The following is a 16,264-nucleotide window of genomic DNA, read 5'->3' as shown; positions in this document are numbered from 1 at the left end:
AGCGGGAAGCTGTGGAGCAGTTGATACCCGGTTATCACAGATCCTACGCGACGTACAGCGCCCAGTTTACCCAGGGTCCAGACTTCCACAAGCGACGGAGGCGTGCAAAAAGCGAACACTCTATGCGGTGCAGCTTCACGGACCGCGCTCGAGGGAACGGAGACACCAACGCCCAGAATGAAAGTGATCTGGAAGCCGTGGAGGAGCTGCTGCCCGGCCTTCGCAGATTCAGCGTGCCTCACATCACCCTGGCTACAGACGTCCGCAGGCGAGCTTCCCTCGCGATGTAGCTTCACGGACCGCGTCCAGGTGACCGAAGACGCCATCACCCAACATGAAAGCGGTAAGACTCCGCTTGTTATTGTAACCTGCGTTACTTGCCACATGTACAGTTTAGCTTCTTCCATCAGCACAGAGGGGTTTACTTGTGCTAAGTGTATTGAAGTAGTAAGGCTGACAGAGAAGATTGCAGAACTAGAAGCGCGCATCCAAACGCTAGTTGATGACAGCGATACCGCTAATGCTACAAACGCTAATACCGTTAATGCTACAAAAGCTAATACGGTTAATGCTACAAACGCTAATACCGCTAATGCTACAAACACTGTTTCGGGTGCGTCTAGTGTTAAACGTAATAAACACAACTCGGTTCCGGCATATGAGTCAAGGGGGCCAACTAACTGGGTGACTGTCAGGCGACACAGTCGTGTCCGGTGCCCACCCAAGACCCCCCTGGTAATTTCTAAGAGATTCAATATTCTAAGCAATACACCGACTGAGACGTCTGTTAAAAGTGCCTTGGTTATTGGAGATTCGATACTTAGGAACGCGAACATTGAGGCACCAGCCACCATAGTCTATTGTATACCGGGAGCCAGGTCTTCAGACCTTAGATCAAAACTTAAAGTGCTGTCTAATGCTAAGCGTAAGTTTTCTCAAATTGTTATTCACGCCGGCACGAATGACACCAAACTCTGTCAGTCGGAGATCACCAAAGATAATATTAAAGAGATATGTGAAATTGCTAAAACAATGTCAGAAAATGTAATATGCTCTGTTCCCCTCCCCGCCTACCGGGGGGATGAAACCTACAGTAGATTATTGTCTCTTCACGATTGGATGTCAAAATGGTGCCCTCAGCATAACGTAGACAATTGGAAGCATTTCCGGGGAGACCTGACCTGCTAAAGAGAGATGGCCTCCATCCATCTCAGGAAAGAAGGGCGATTCTCTCTATAAATCTGAGCAATAGTCTTACTTACTATCCAGGGTACAGGTCAGGAAACAGATGGATCGGCTTAACCGTCCATCTGTTAGCTGCCGTGATATGTCAAGATCACTTATATCCCAGCACTTCCAGTCAATCTTACCAGAATATCAACACATTTCAACTGTATCTGTTCCCCGAACAAATAAATACAGAGCACCGCTTGCTACATCTGGTACAAATCTGATTAATATAAAATTAGAAAACAATACATTAACAGATGAACCTCGAATGTTAAAATTCGGCCTTCTTAACATTAGATCGCTTACCAATAAAGAACCTATTGTCAATGAAATAGTTACAGACCAAAACTTAGATGCACTCTGTTTAACAGAAACCTGGCTTAAAGCAGACGACTACATTAGTTTAAACGAATCCACCCCACAAGACTATTATTATAAACACGAACCTCGATTAAAGGGGAGAGGGGAGATACAATTTTTAAAGTAAACCAAAAATCTGAACTAAAATTTAAATCATTTGAACTAATGTTGTTAAATATGGAAATAACTGATCGTAACCACAAACAGCTTTCTTTTGCCTTAGCTACAATCTATAGACCTCCAGGCCACCATGCAGATTTCCTTAAAGAAATAGCAAATTTCCTGTCTGAGCTTGTAGTCACTGTAGATAAAGCTCTTATCGTTGGTGATTTTAATATTCATGTGGATAACCCAAAAGATGCATTAGGACGTGTGTTTATGGATGTTCTAAATTCGCTCAATATTAGACAAAACGTGACAGGGCCAACACATACTCATAAGCACACATTAGACTTAATTCTGTCACTCGGACTCAATATTAATGACATCAAAATATCACCTCAGAGTGATGCAGTTTCTGACCATTACCTTGTGTCATACACTGTACTTCTAGATAGGATCACTCAATCCACAACATGCTACCGACTAGCCAGAACAATAATTTCCACCACTAAAGATAGCTTTATTAGCACTCTTCCAGACCTGTCCCAAATGAAACATGTAGCAGATAACTGTGACAATCTAGGTATTGTATTAGAAAACCTAAACAATGTCTTTTCTAACACATTGGATGTCATTGCTCCCATTCGAAAAAAGAGAATCAAAGAAAAACCGCCAGCTCCATGGTATGACTTAAAAAGGCAGCTAGAAAAATGGAAAGAAATTATAGAAGCACAAAGTTAGAGGTATGGCGTGCAGCATGGAAAGAGAGTGTTAAACACTACAGACAGGCTATTAAAACCGCCAGATCTACCTATCTTAGCAAGCTTATAAATGAGAATCATAATAACCCTCGTTTCCTCTTTAGCACAGTTGCGAAACTGACTAGAAACAAAGAACAAACAGAAACCAATAGTAAACTTCAACACAATAGTAACGACTTCGTGAACTTCTTTTCTAACAAAATTTTGGTTATTAGGGAAAACATCGTAGCTACCCAGGCAGCCACCACTCTACCCATTAGTTCACTTAACACTAGATTACCATACGAACATCTTGATTCATTTAAACCTACTACAATAGATGAGCTCTCTAAACTAGTCACATCATCCAAATCATCGTCCTGTATATTAGACCCCGTTCCCACAAAACTATTTAAAGAGGTATTCCCTGTAGTGTCAACCCCGGTTATAAATATCTTTAACTCATCGCTAGAAATAGGATACGTTCCAACAGCTTTCAAACTAGCAGTTATTAAATTGCTGATTAAAAAACCAAACCTTGACCAGGGAGATCTTAATAACTTTATAGAATCTCAAATCTCCCTTTTCTTTCGAAAATATTAGAAAAGGTAGTGGCAAGCCAGTTACGCACATTCTTGACAAATAATAGTACATATGAAAAGTTCCAATTAGGATTCAGGCCCCACCATAGTAGAGCTGAAGATTTCTAATATTTTACACGGGCTCGGGGCGGGCTCGGGCTTGCGCTCCGGCTTTGTGAGGTAAATGAGCGGTCAAGTTCAATCAGTAGCGCAGGATCGCGCTGAATTCATTTACAGTGGATTGGATTTAATGATTTTCCTCATCAAAAACATGTAGCCTAATCTTGGTGAGTAGGTTTTTCAATGTATAACTAAATATGAATCGAGTCTTAAATACATAATTTAGACAGAGGATATAGACTAATGTTGGCAGTAATGGAGAGAAGTGCCGACGCAAATCCCGCGGAGCCTTTCTCTTTATTTCGTTATTGCCAAATACCCATCTTAATTCAGAATGTATTATGTTAATTTAATTCGTTAAGAAATAATAATTTTATTGGCATATTTATAGTGTATTGCATAAGCCTATTTAGAATGAGATGTTACAATGTTACAGATGACTTATTTTATTTCTTTGTTTCAACTTCCAAGTGGCATGTAGATTATTAGTCATGAATAAATAATGTTAAAACCAGTGTAAAATTCTCATTCTTGACAAAAGCTGTGTGTGTGCGCACATTTGAATAATGTCGGGCTGTAAACGGGTTCGGGCTTTTAAAAAGCTGTCAAGCTAAATGTACGTTCGGGTTCAGGGCTGCATTCTGTCGGGCTCTGGACATTTCGGGCCTAACTTTTAAGGCCCAATTACAGCTCTACACCATAGCACAGAGACAGCGTTGCTTAGAGTTACAAATGACCTACTATTAATATCCGATTGTGGTGAAATCTCAATTCTTATATTACTAGACCTTAGTGCAGCCTTTGACACAATAGATCACACAATCCTACTCAATAGACTAGAAAACTATGTTGGTATCAGTGGTCAGGCACTAGCCTGGTTTAGGTCGTATCTTCAATTCAATTCAATTTTATTTATATAGCGCTTTTCACAATACTCAATTGTTTCAAAGCAGCTTTACATTAATAGAAGCAGTAAAAGCACAGAAAAACGACAGATAGCACAACATAATACACAATAGCATAAGCAGTCAAATTTGCTGCGGCTATGACGCGACATTATGAGCGAGCGTATTACTAATGTAACGTCTAGGAGAAGAAGCTAAGTTAAGCCCAAGCAGGCTACCTCCCCGGGGTAAAAAAACCCCTAGGAGAAAAAAAACAAAAACCCCGGGTTGTTTAGCCGAGGAAATAAAAATAAAAAGTCCTAGGAGGGAAAAACCCTTGGGAGATATACATGTATATACACACATATAAACGGATAAGGAGATTAAGCGTATATTAAGCAGGTCCTGCCAGTGGTCGTTGGTCAGGCATCAGCTGGGCATCACTTTGAAGGACGACCAGTAGATTAGAGGTGTGCCGACTTTCACATCTACCGGAACTGGGTCTGTTTGTCCCATTGTCCTCAGGGTCAATGGGACCCAGGGACGAGACAGGGAGAGAAAAACAAAATCATATTAGCGTAGGGGCCGTTCACATGTAATGCAAGTGTCACACAGTGATGTGGTTTAATCAGCTTAGTTTCAGACAGACTAACTATTGCGGCATAACTATACTATCCACAGTTGAGGATTTTGCAAATTGGGGGCCCACTGCGACGGTATATATGGTAACTAAGGGTCACCTTCCGATTTTTAAGAGAAAATGAAACCTGTCGACCCGTTTGACTAAGGCCTGTAACCCCACTGTCGTCGTTAATGCAGGTTCAGTGGCAAACGGGTCTATATTGCATACTATTTACAAGATCACGAGAAAACACCAACATCGCAACCTGATCATACGTGTCAACCCGTTTGACTAAGGCTGGAGGCCCCACTGTCGTTGTTAATGCAGGTTCAGTGGCAAACGGGTCTGTATGGCATACTATTCACAAGACACAAGAAAGCGCCAAAATCGCAACCCGACCATACATGCCAACCCGTTTGACTAAGGCCGGAAGCCCCACTGTCGTTGTTAATGCAGGTTCAGTGGCAAACGGGTCTGTATGGCATACTATTCGCAATACAAAGAAAGGGCCAAAATCACAACCCAACCAAACATGCCAACCCGTTTGACTAAGGCCAGAAGCCCCACTGTCGTCGTTAATGCAGGTTCAGTGGCAAACGGGTCTGTATGGCATACTATTCGCAATACAAATAAAGGGCCAAAATCACAACCCAACCATACGTGCCAACCCGTTTGACTAAGGCTGGAGGCCCCACTGTCGTCGTTAATGCAGGTTCAGTGGCAAACGGGTTTGTATGGCATACTATTCACAAGACACAGAAAGCGCTAAAATCACAACCCAACCATACGTGCCAACCCGTTTGACTAAGGCTGGAGGCCCCACTGTCGTCGTTAATGCAGGTTCAGTGGCAAACGGGTTTGTATGGCATACTATTCACAAGAACACGAAAGTTCCAAAATCGCAATCCGACTATAGGTTAAGATAAGGTTTTTATTTATTTATTTGGTTGGTCTGTGTTATGACCGCGAGTGCTTTGTTCCGTACAGATAACTATTTCGATTTAAGTACTTTTACTTGACAAATTATGCGAATGCTTTGTTGAAGATAAAAGTTTTAAGTCTATATTTAAAATTATCGACTGTGTCTGATTCTCGGACATCGGTTGGTAAATCATTCCAGAGCTTAGGGGCTAAGTAGGAAAATGACCTTCCACTTTTAGACACTTTTGATAGTCTAGGGATAATCAAGAGACCAGAATTTTGCGACCGTAGTGTGCATGATGGATTGTATTCTGATAGTAATTCTCTAAGATATGAGGGTGCTAGGCCATTTAAAGCTTTGTAGGTGATTAGTGATATTTTAAATTGTATGCGATATTTAACTGGTAGCCAGTGTAAAGATGCCAGAATTGGGCTTATGTGGTCATACTTTTTAGATCGAGTAAGTACCCTTGCGGAAGCCTTTTGAACTAGCTGAAGCTTGTTTACTTGATTTGCATGGCATCCCCCGAGTAGCGAGTTACAATAGTCTATTCTAGAGGTCATAAAAGCATGGATAAGCTTCTCTGCGTCAGATGTAGACAGTATATGGCATATTTTCGAGATATTTCTAAGATGGAAGAATGCTGTGCGGCAGACGTTGGCGATATGACTATCGAAGGATAAGTTGTTGTCGAACATCACACCTAAGTTCCTAACCGTGGAAGATGGCACCACAGTGCAGCCATCTATGTGCAACTTGTAATCTGACATATTATGTTTGTAGCGATTCGGTTCAATAATAAGTATCTCTGTCTTATTGGAGTTCAGCTTAAGAAAGTTATGTGCCATCCAGTCACTAACATCGCTAAGGCACTCTGTTAGCTTAGAAAACGTGTGTGTTTCGCTGGGATGTGAGGAGATGTAAAGCTGGTTATCATCCGCATAGCAGTGAAAACTTATGTTATGTTTCAGCGATTGGTTAGATACGACCTAAACCAGGCTAGCGCCTGACCACTGATACCAACATAGTTTTCTAGTCTATTGAGTAAGATTGTGTGATCTATTGTGTCAAAGGCTGCACTAAGGTCTAATAATATAAGAATTGAGATTTCACCACGATCGGATGTTAATAGGAGGTCATTTGAAACTCTAAGCAGCGCTGTCTCTGTGCTATGGTGGGGCCTGAATCCTGATTGGAACTTTTCATATGTACTATTATTTGTCAAGAATGTGCGTAACTGGCTTGCCACTACCTTTTCTAATATTTTCGAAAGAAAAGGGAGATTTGAGATTGGTCTAAAGTTATTAAGCTCTCCCTGATCAAGCTGTGGTTTTTTAATCAGCGGTTTAATAACTGCTAGTTTGAAAGCTGTTGGAACGTATCCTATTTCTAGCGATGAGTTAAAGATATTTAGAACCGGGGTTGACACTACAGGGAATACCTCTTTAAGCAGTTTTGTGGGAACGGGGTCTAATATACAGGACGATGATTTGGATGACGTTACTAGTTTACAGAGCTCTTCTATTGTAGTAGGTTTAAATGAATCAAGATGTTCGTATGGTAGTCTAGTGTTAAGTGAACTAACGGGTAGAGTGGTGGCTGCCTATGTAGCTACGATGTTTTCCCTTATAGCCGTAATTTTGTTAGAGAAGAAGTTCATGAAGTCGTTACTATTGTGGTGGAGTTTACTATTGGTTTCTGTTTGTTCTTTTTTTCTAGTCAGTTTTGCAACGGTGCTAAAGAGGAAACGAGGGTTATTATGATTCTCATTTATAAGCTTGCTAAGATGGGTAGATCTGGCGGTTTTAATAGCCTGTCTGTATTGTTTAACACTATCTTTCCATGCTGCACGCCATACCTCTAACTTTGTGCTTCTATAATTTCTTTCCATTTTCCTAGTTGCCTTTTTGAGTGCTGCGGTGTGATGATCATACCATGGAGCTGGCGGTTTTTCTTTGATTCTCTTTTTTCGAATGGGTGCAACGGCATCCAATGCGTTAGAACAGACATTGTTTAGGTTTTCTATTACAATATCTAGATCGTCACAGTTATCTGCTACATGTTTAATTTGGGACAGGTCTGGAAGAGTGCTAATAAAGCTATCTTTAGTGGTGGAAATTATTGTTCTGGCTAATCTGTAGCATGTTGTGGATTGAGTGATCCTATCTAGAAGTACAGTGTATGACACAAGGTAATGGTCAGAAACTGCATCACTCTGAGGTGATATTTTGATGTCATTAATATTGAGCCCGAGTGACAGAATTAAGTCTAATGTGTGCTTACGAGTATGCGTTGGCCCTGTCACGTTTTGTCTAATATTGAGAGAATTTAGAACATCCATAAACGCACGTCCTAGTGCATCTTTTGGGTTATCCACATGAATATTAAAATCACCAACGATAAGAGCTTTATCTACAGTGACTACAAGCTCAGACAGGAAATCTGCTATTTCTTTAAGGAAATCTGCATGGTGGCCCGGAGGTCTATAGATTGTAGCTAAGGCAAAAGAGAGCTGTTTGTGGTTACGATCGGTTATTTCCATATTTAACAACATTAGTTCAAATGATTTAAATTTTACTTCAGATTTTTGGTTTACTTTAAAAATTTTATTGTATATTGTAGCTACACCACCCCCTCTCCCCTTTAACCGAGGTTCGTGTTTATAATAATAGTCTTGTGGGGTGGATTCGTTTAAACTAGTGTAGTCATCTGCTTTAAGCCAGGTTTCTGTTAAACAGAGTGCATCTAAGTTTTGGTCATTAATTATTTCATTAACAATAGGTTCTTTATTGGTAAGCGATCTAATGTTAAGAAGGCCGAATTTTAACATTCAAGGTTCATCTTGTAATGTATTGTTTTCTAATTTTATGTTGATCAAATTTGTACGTGATGTGGCAAGCGGTGCTCTGTATTTGCTTGTTCGGGGAACAGATACAGTTGAAATGTGTTGATATTCTGGTAAGATCGACTCGAAGTGCTGGGATATATGTGATCTTGACATATCATGCCAGCTAACAGACGGACAGTAAAGCTGATCCGTCTGTTTCCTGACCTGGGCCCTGGATAGTCATACTATATCAGAATTAAGACTATTAATCAGATTTCTGGTGAGTATAGCACTTCCTTCTGATGTCGGATGAAGGCCATCTCGGGTTAGGAGGAATGGTCTACCCCAGAAAAGCTTTCAATTGTCTATAAACCCTACATTATGCTGAGGGCACCACTTTGACATCCAGCCATTGTCTACTAATCTACTATGTGTTTCATCTCCCCGGTAGGCGGGGAGGGGACCAGAGCATATTACATTGTCTGACATTGTTTTTGCAATTTCACACATCTCCTTAATAGTATCTTTGGTGATTTCCGACTGTGAGAGTCTGGTGTCATTTGTTCCGGTGTGAATAACAATCTTAGAAAACTTCCGTTTAGCATTAGCCAGCACTTTAAGTTTGGATCTAATGTCAGACGTTCTGGCTCCCGGTATACAGTCGACTATGGTGTTTGGTGCCACAATGTTAGTGTTCCTGAGTATAGAATCTCCATGACCAGGGCACTTTTAACAGGTGTTTCAGCTAGTGTATTCCTTAGGGGATCGAATCTGTTAGAAAGTACCGTAACGTTATGGGTCTTAGATGGACGCCGTATATGACTATGCCGCCTGACAGTCACCCAGTTAGACCGCCGACTTGACTCTGATGTCGGAACCGAGCCATGTGTATTATGATAAACACTATGCGCGCTTGATACAGTATTTGTAATGTTTATATTAGCATCTGATGTCGGAACACTATGCGCGCTCGATCCAGTATTTGTAATGTTTACATTAGCATCTGATGTCAGAACCGAGCCATTAGTCTGTAATCGAGGAAGAGTCATATCACTCCCTGGTTAAATACGGTGTACCGCAGGGATCAGTTTTAGGTCCTATCCTGTTCTCGTTATATATGTTACCCCTAGGAGACATTATCAGGAAACATAACATAAGTTTTCACTGCTATGCGGATGATACCCAGCTTTACATGTCCTCACATCCCAGGGAAACACACGTTTTCTAAGCAGACTGCATTAGCGATGTTAGTGACTGGATGGCACATAACTTTCTTAAGCTCAACTCCAATAGACCCTTTGCAAACACGTGACCTCGACCACTTGACGACGCCATGCTGGACGACAAAATCACTGACGCACTAGGTTGATTAGTAATAGACGAGCGGGATTTTTGATTAGTTTTAAACTAGGGATGTCCCGATCAGGTTTTTTTGCCCTCGAGTCCGAGTCATTTGATTTTGAGTATCTGCCGATACAGAGTCCCGATCCGATACTTCTATAATACATAAAAAAAGAATAAATAAGAGCGAGAAAACAGAAACAGGATGTTCCTTATGTCATGCCGCACGCATTGCTGTTTCTGTGTGGAGTCAAAAGAGTCTAACTCTGTGCCAGCGCATAACTACATATGTGTTAAAAAATTATGAGAATATATATAGTATATGTACAGGGTTAAATTGGGATTTGTTTTGTGGGGAGGCTCTGTTGGTAGGGAGGGTTTGAGGGGTAACATGTTTAATCTTGATGACAGCAAAGCCACTGGTGTGTTTCAATGACATTTTGGACCTCTGATAGGATTTTATAAGTTTCAGTTTTAAAGCTGTGCCACATGTTGACCCAAACTTTAAAACCTGAACTTTAAATTATGCAAATCTATGAGACTGACACCCTATATGCATTTCTTGCACATGTCATTATGCACAATTGATCAAACTTAGAAGGAAGTTATAAGACTTAACCTCCTTGACTAATTCTAGGCATAAGATAGACTTCCCAAAAAGACCCAATTAACAAGAAAAACAACATACTGATTCAGCAATATGTCTTATAAAATAGCCATAGAGATTCCCTAAGCTGATCAGCAGTTAGTTATAAAATCACTATAGTTAGGTCGTAATTAATCTGTATAATCAAAATACATTATTTTATTAAAATATACAATCAGTTGTATCCAGTTATCTAGTTAACATATTGTAATGAGATGAGTGACATGGCTATACATACTTTAATACTTTGTCTCTAGACATCTATTAAGTTTTCTCGACGTGGGCACCATTCTTACCTCTCTCTCTATCTCTCATCTCTACAGTATCCTGCGCGAATGCGCTTTCTTGAGGTTCTGAGACGCGGAGCTGCGTCTGAGCACATGATGACAAAAACGATCAACGCGTCGTTTAAATGAGCGGTAAAAACCCGGTTTTGTCGTGGGTTCCTTGCACGCACGAGTGTGAAGCCTATGAATGAAAGCATGTCAATAGGCTTGTTCGACTTTATGCGGCTCCGCAACAATCGACAGCCGGGTGACATCAAACTACCGCGAGAGTGATCCGCGAAATCATATGGAGAAGTTTGCTTTTAAATCGCTCTCGCGGAACTTTGACGTCATCCGGCTGCCGGTTCTTGTGGCGCACTTGTCGAACAAGCCTATTCTCTTCTCATCAGTTCACATGCACCAGCGCAGCGCGTACACTGGCGCGGAGCAGAGCGAGACCTTAAGGGATTTTAAACCCTGCATATGTATCCGAGTCCTGATCGGGAGGTAACGTCCGATTCCGATCGAGTCTGAAACCACGTGATCGGGGCCGATTTCCGATCACGTGATCGGATCGGGACATCCCTATTTTAAACAGTTTAAATATATATTACACTAAAATACATGGCTTCTTATATTAAGGAAGTTGTTGTGCCGTTATCGGTCAAGGTAGGGCATTTGGTAGGTCCTCACAAAAAGCGCTATTTAGAGAAGTTAGAGATAGCGGGACTGGATACCGACCCTTACCTTCTTCCTCCTTCAATTTACACAGACCTCATTAAATCGCCGAGTCCACTATGTGGTAAATGGGATATCCCCATACACTGGTACTGATCTTAAGGCTTTTAAAAGTCTGGATGCTTACCAGTTCTTTGTAGCAGGTTGGGTTACAGGTACCCGATGCTACGCTCGTATTATTGTATTATTACATGGCTTGGTTGAATTCTAATGTAGAATGCGGTTTGTTATTTATTTATAACAGACCGCTGCAAATTATAACATGGGCTACCGTTACCATGAATTTTTCCCCCTTACTTATAACATCTACACTTTAATATTTAAATATGTATTTAATACTGAATAAAGGCCGTGCCTATTTAATGGATGTCTGGACACATCCCAGCTCTGGGGAGTGCAGTCATTAATTATCGATCAGAAGTAACCACATATAATTGTACAATATTATAGACATCTTCTGTGATTATATTCGCAGTAGCCCATGTTAAGATTCTACCAGTTAAACAGCAACAGTATCTAAGATGTATTTACAAGTTGCATTTGTGGTGTCACTGCAGCATTAAACAATAACATTCATGTAAAAATAATGTATTTATGCCACTTTTCTGTAATGGTAGGTGCATCATAGCCAGTCTCTGTCTGAAACCCAACTCCAACAATGGGTATCTTTAAAGAAGGATGGGACAGTCTTGTGCGGCCACTGTACCTGTAAAGTGGGTCTGGGAGAGGTGTGCTCTCACGTTACAGCTTTGCTGTATGCCATAGACTCTGCTGTTAAACATCTGGAAGACAAAAGCTGCACTGATGGGCCCAGACAGTGGGGACTTCCTCCTTTGAAGGCAGGCAAGGCTTTGTATGAAGAGGGATCGGGAATTGATTTCTCAAATCCTGCCAAAAAGCGTTGTGGTGTAAACCACCAAAGCCAATCAGGTTATTCATCTGTGAAAAAAGTGGGTGTGTCTGCTGCAGCTATAGAACAATTCTACAAGGCTCTGGATAATGCAACTCCAAACCCTTCAGAGAAGAGTGGCATTCTTCGCATATTGCCGCGTTACTGTACACAGTTTGAACCAAAGCTTGCGTCTCTGAGTCTACCACAGCCCCTGACTGAGTTTTATTGTGCTCAGAACCGGAAGCTGTCTGCCTCGGACCTTGAGGCAAAATGTGATGCAGTATTCAACAATATGGAAGTTACACCAGAGCAGGTATAGACATCACTCTTAATTTCATATGACTAAAATGGACTTGAAGGTGTCATGTCATTAATTTCATCTTCTATAATTTACAATGTTGTAGGCAGTAAAAGTTGAGTAAGAGACACGACAACAGGGAAAGTCAAGGCTATGGTTTGACATGAGAGCTGGTAGGGTGACAGCATCTAGGTTCAAGTCAGCTGCAAGGACAGACCCTACAAATCCTTCAAAATCCCTAATTAGGCAGATCTATTACCCTGACCTATGCAGGTTTTCGACAGTTCGACATGTTTGACAATGACACAAAAAACATAGTTACTATTTTTAATTTCGCCATATTGTAAGTAAATAAATTAGATGTGCTTTGAACTGTTATGTTTCAACTATGGAATTGTATGCAATACATGTTGTGTTGTAATGTAGAGGGCCCCTGCTTAAAAAAACATCACAGAAACAAACACAAGACAAAGAAATACATTTATCATTACAATATTTTAATATGTACTACAGTCAGTATTACAAATTATCAACACGATGACAGAGCATATCCCTCAATCCCTTTGAGTGCCTATTTTTAATCCTAGGTGTATGGTGTAGGTCATTTGCCTATTTATTCCTAATGATCATTTTAAATGGTTCCTGTTATACTAGTGCTTCCCAATAAATTAGATAATCATTGAAAAGTTAATTTATTCCAGGAATTCAACTCAAATGCTAAAGTAATATATTATATAGACTCATTGCATGCAAAGTGAGATATTTCAAACGTTTTTTTTATTATTATTGTAATTATAATTTGATTATGACTTACAGCTTGTGAAAAACCACAAAATCAAAATCTCAAAAAATTTGAATATTACATGAAATTACACAGTAATGATGACACAGTAATCTCATGGTCATTGAACCGGGTTTTGGTTAGGCCATTTTGGCAGTGTGGGCAGGTGCAAGTCCTGCTGGAAAATGAAGTCAGCATCTTCATAAAGCTTGTCTGCTGAAGGAAGCATGTAGTGCTCCTAGATGTTCACTCAGGACATTTAGAGCTCTTCACGCTTCCTTCAGCAGACAAGCTTATGAAGATGCTGACTGGTGAGAACCTGGTTTAATGACCATGGGATTACTGATTTTGATTTTGTGGTTTTTCACAAGCTGTAATTAAATTATTATTACAATGATAACAAATAAATGCTTGAAATATTTCACTTTGGATTCAATGAGTCTATATCAGTAATTCTCAAAGTGTGGTCCGCGGACCACTGGTGGCCCGCCAAACCCCCCCAGTGGTCCGCCAAAAGATGACCTAAACTAGGCAAGTGTTTATATACCAGGGGTTCTCAAAGTCCGGACTGCGGTCCGGACCCGACGGAACTTGATCCGGACCCGCGTCCACTTCATATTACAAGTGCATTCATTTCTATGTGATTGCTAAATGTGTGCATTTGCTACTTTACAAATGCATATTAAACTTGTAAACCATTCGTTTCGTTTTTTTCTTTTTAGATTTAAGAGTATTCCTGGTCCGAAAATAAAACGAGTTATTTAAAAATTTCCTGTGTGACGCTGTAGACATCACACCCAGATATTATGCACAGCTACTTCATGCACTACGGCTTTTGATCAGTAAGTCCATATCAATCTGAAATCACTGTTGGTTTGAGTCGTTTAAAACATGCATTTGAAAAAGCAACACTCGTCAAACATAATCACTATACATATTTTTTATTATCATGAAAATACCTGAAAAGGTTTGAAGAACAGCAATAAAAATATATCCTTAAGACATTTCCTGGAGCTGCGTGTGTCTGGTTCTTCGTCTGCAGCACATATTAAGTTTCTGCCCGAGAGCGCCCCCTGGCTTATGGATGTAGCGTCATTTCACCGTAATTCATTGAGACATTGAGAAGCATAGTAAGCATTATTTCTTGTGTTTGTTTCAAAAATTATTTTTAGTTTAAATGCAAAATACACTTATGTTTTTCCCAAACTATTTGTGTTGATTTGTTATATAAACAAATGATTTACATAAAGTTTTTCCGGACCTATGTAAATGATGAGAATTCAGATTTGGACCTTTGAATGTAAACTTTGAGATACCCTGGTTTATACAATTGTCACTTATTTAAGTAGATTTTTAATTCACTTGCGAAACTGTGATATCAGTTCTTGCCTTTCTGTTTTAATAACATAAAAATGGATCGGTTGGCTAAACCAAAGAGGAGTCAAAATAAAAGACCAAGCGTCAACTGAAGGCAGCTAAAATCCACAGATCCAAAGATCTATTAGTTTTGTAATGTACTAGTTTTTGTTTATGTGTAAAATCCCTGTAATTTCAGTGATTTTGGACATTAAGGGGAACATTTTTTTCCAGTATGTTATTGTTACCATAGTTACAACCATAGACTTTATATACCCACCACCTCAGTTTTAGTATGTTTAATTGCATTTTTTTTCACATGTGCAGTTTTTGTTGTTCATATTAAGCTGCAACTCATTTCACATTTACTTTTTCAAATGAAATAAAATTCATATAATAATTTCTGAACATAGCATTGCATTTGTTTTAAAAAAATTAGTTTTTGACTTGAAACAGTTGCATATTAAACTTAAACTTAGCTTATCCTTCCTATTTTTTTTGTTTTTTGGGGGAGTGTTAGAGTGAGATTCTGTTAGGTGGTCCTCAGAAAAAAATTGGAATATAATGTGGTCCTTGGGCTGAAAAAGTTTGAGAAACACTGGTCTATATAATATAGTACTTTCAGATTTTAAGTTGAATTCCTGAAATAAATGAACTTTTCAAGGATATTTTAATTTATTGGGAAGCACTAGTAATTTCATTTACACATTTTTAAACTACTCTGTGATAGAATATTATGTGCATTAAGATTAGGTCAATTTTGGGTACTGACATATATAGTACTTGTAGTTCTTAGGCAAAGGGGAGAACAATAAAAAGGGCACTCATAGAGCTACGATGACTTAACATAATTTTTTCTAATTTTCAGATGGGGATGTGAACATGAACAAAAACCCAGAGAGACGTATGTGGCTTACGCTGCACAACAGCATCAGGACCTAAGTGTTCGTGATGCTGGTCTCCACATTGATGCTTCTCGTCCCTACCTTGGAATTGATGCTTCTCGTCCCTACCTTGGAGCATCTCCAGATGCAATGTCCTGCTCCTGCTGTGGCGACGGAATTTTGGAAATCAAGTGCCCACACTGTGCCAAAGACACCGTGCCACAGTGCCACTGACAAGAAACATTTCTGCATTGAGAACGCAGATGGTACATATGCACTTAACAGAGATAATCGATACCACTACCAGGTGCAAGCTCAGTTGTTTGTGAAAAAGCGGAAGTTTTATGACTTCATGGTGTGGTCTCCAGAGAATTTTTTTGTACAGAGAATTTTCCCTGATGCTGATTTTTTTTAATGAAGCAGTGCAGAATGTTGAGGCCTTCTATAGGTCAGCAATTTTACCCGAGTTATTGGCCAAGACATATACATGCCCAGATAGACTGCTGTCAGCAAGGGTGGGGGGGGGAGCAGAAAAAAATAACATGAAGGCCAGTATCACTGATATGACTGATATATGGCTACTGATGTCTCAAATGTAAGATTAAAAATATAGGAATTGAATACTTGGTTACAACTTGTCAAAACCTCCTGTGCTGATAGTGATCAAAGACTTT

The 16,264-nt window shown here is 39.9% G+C and overlaps 1 protein-coding gene across 7 annotated transcripts in view; it reads left to right on the top strand.

The window, feature by feature from the left end:
* LOC129435407 (uncharacterized) overlaps positions 1–15,698 on the top strand; it is a 58,108-nt gene extending 42,410 nt beyond the window's left edge. For 6 of the 7 annotated variants that reach the window (XM_073871667.1, XM_073871666.1, XM_073871661.1 and 3 more), the window contains 2 exons: positions 11,997–12,584; positions 12,676–14,109. In XM_073871667.1, the coding sequence (XP_073727768.1) occupies positions 11,997–12,584; positions 12,676–12,693 (606 nt within the window). In that variant the 3' untranslated portion in view covers positions 12,694–14,109. Of the gene's footprint in view, positions 1–11,996; positions 12,585–12,675; positions 14,110–15,574 lie in introns of those variants that run through there. The other variant, XM_073871662.1, reaches the window with a different exon arrangement.
* The last annotated feature ends 566 nt before the right edge of the window (positions 15,699–16,264 follow it).

This window comes from Misgurnus anguillicaudatus, chromosome 9 (assembly GCF_027580225.2).
Source record: "Misgurnus anguillicaudatus chromosome 9, ASM2758022v2, whole genome shotgun sequence".
Lineage (NCBI taxonomy): Eukaryota > Metazoa > Chordata > Actinopteri > Cypriniformes > Cobitidae > Misgurnus > Misgurnus anguillicaudatus.
Note: the sequence above shows the minus strand (reverse complement) of the source record. Positions and strands in the feature narration are given on the sequence as shown.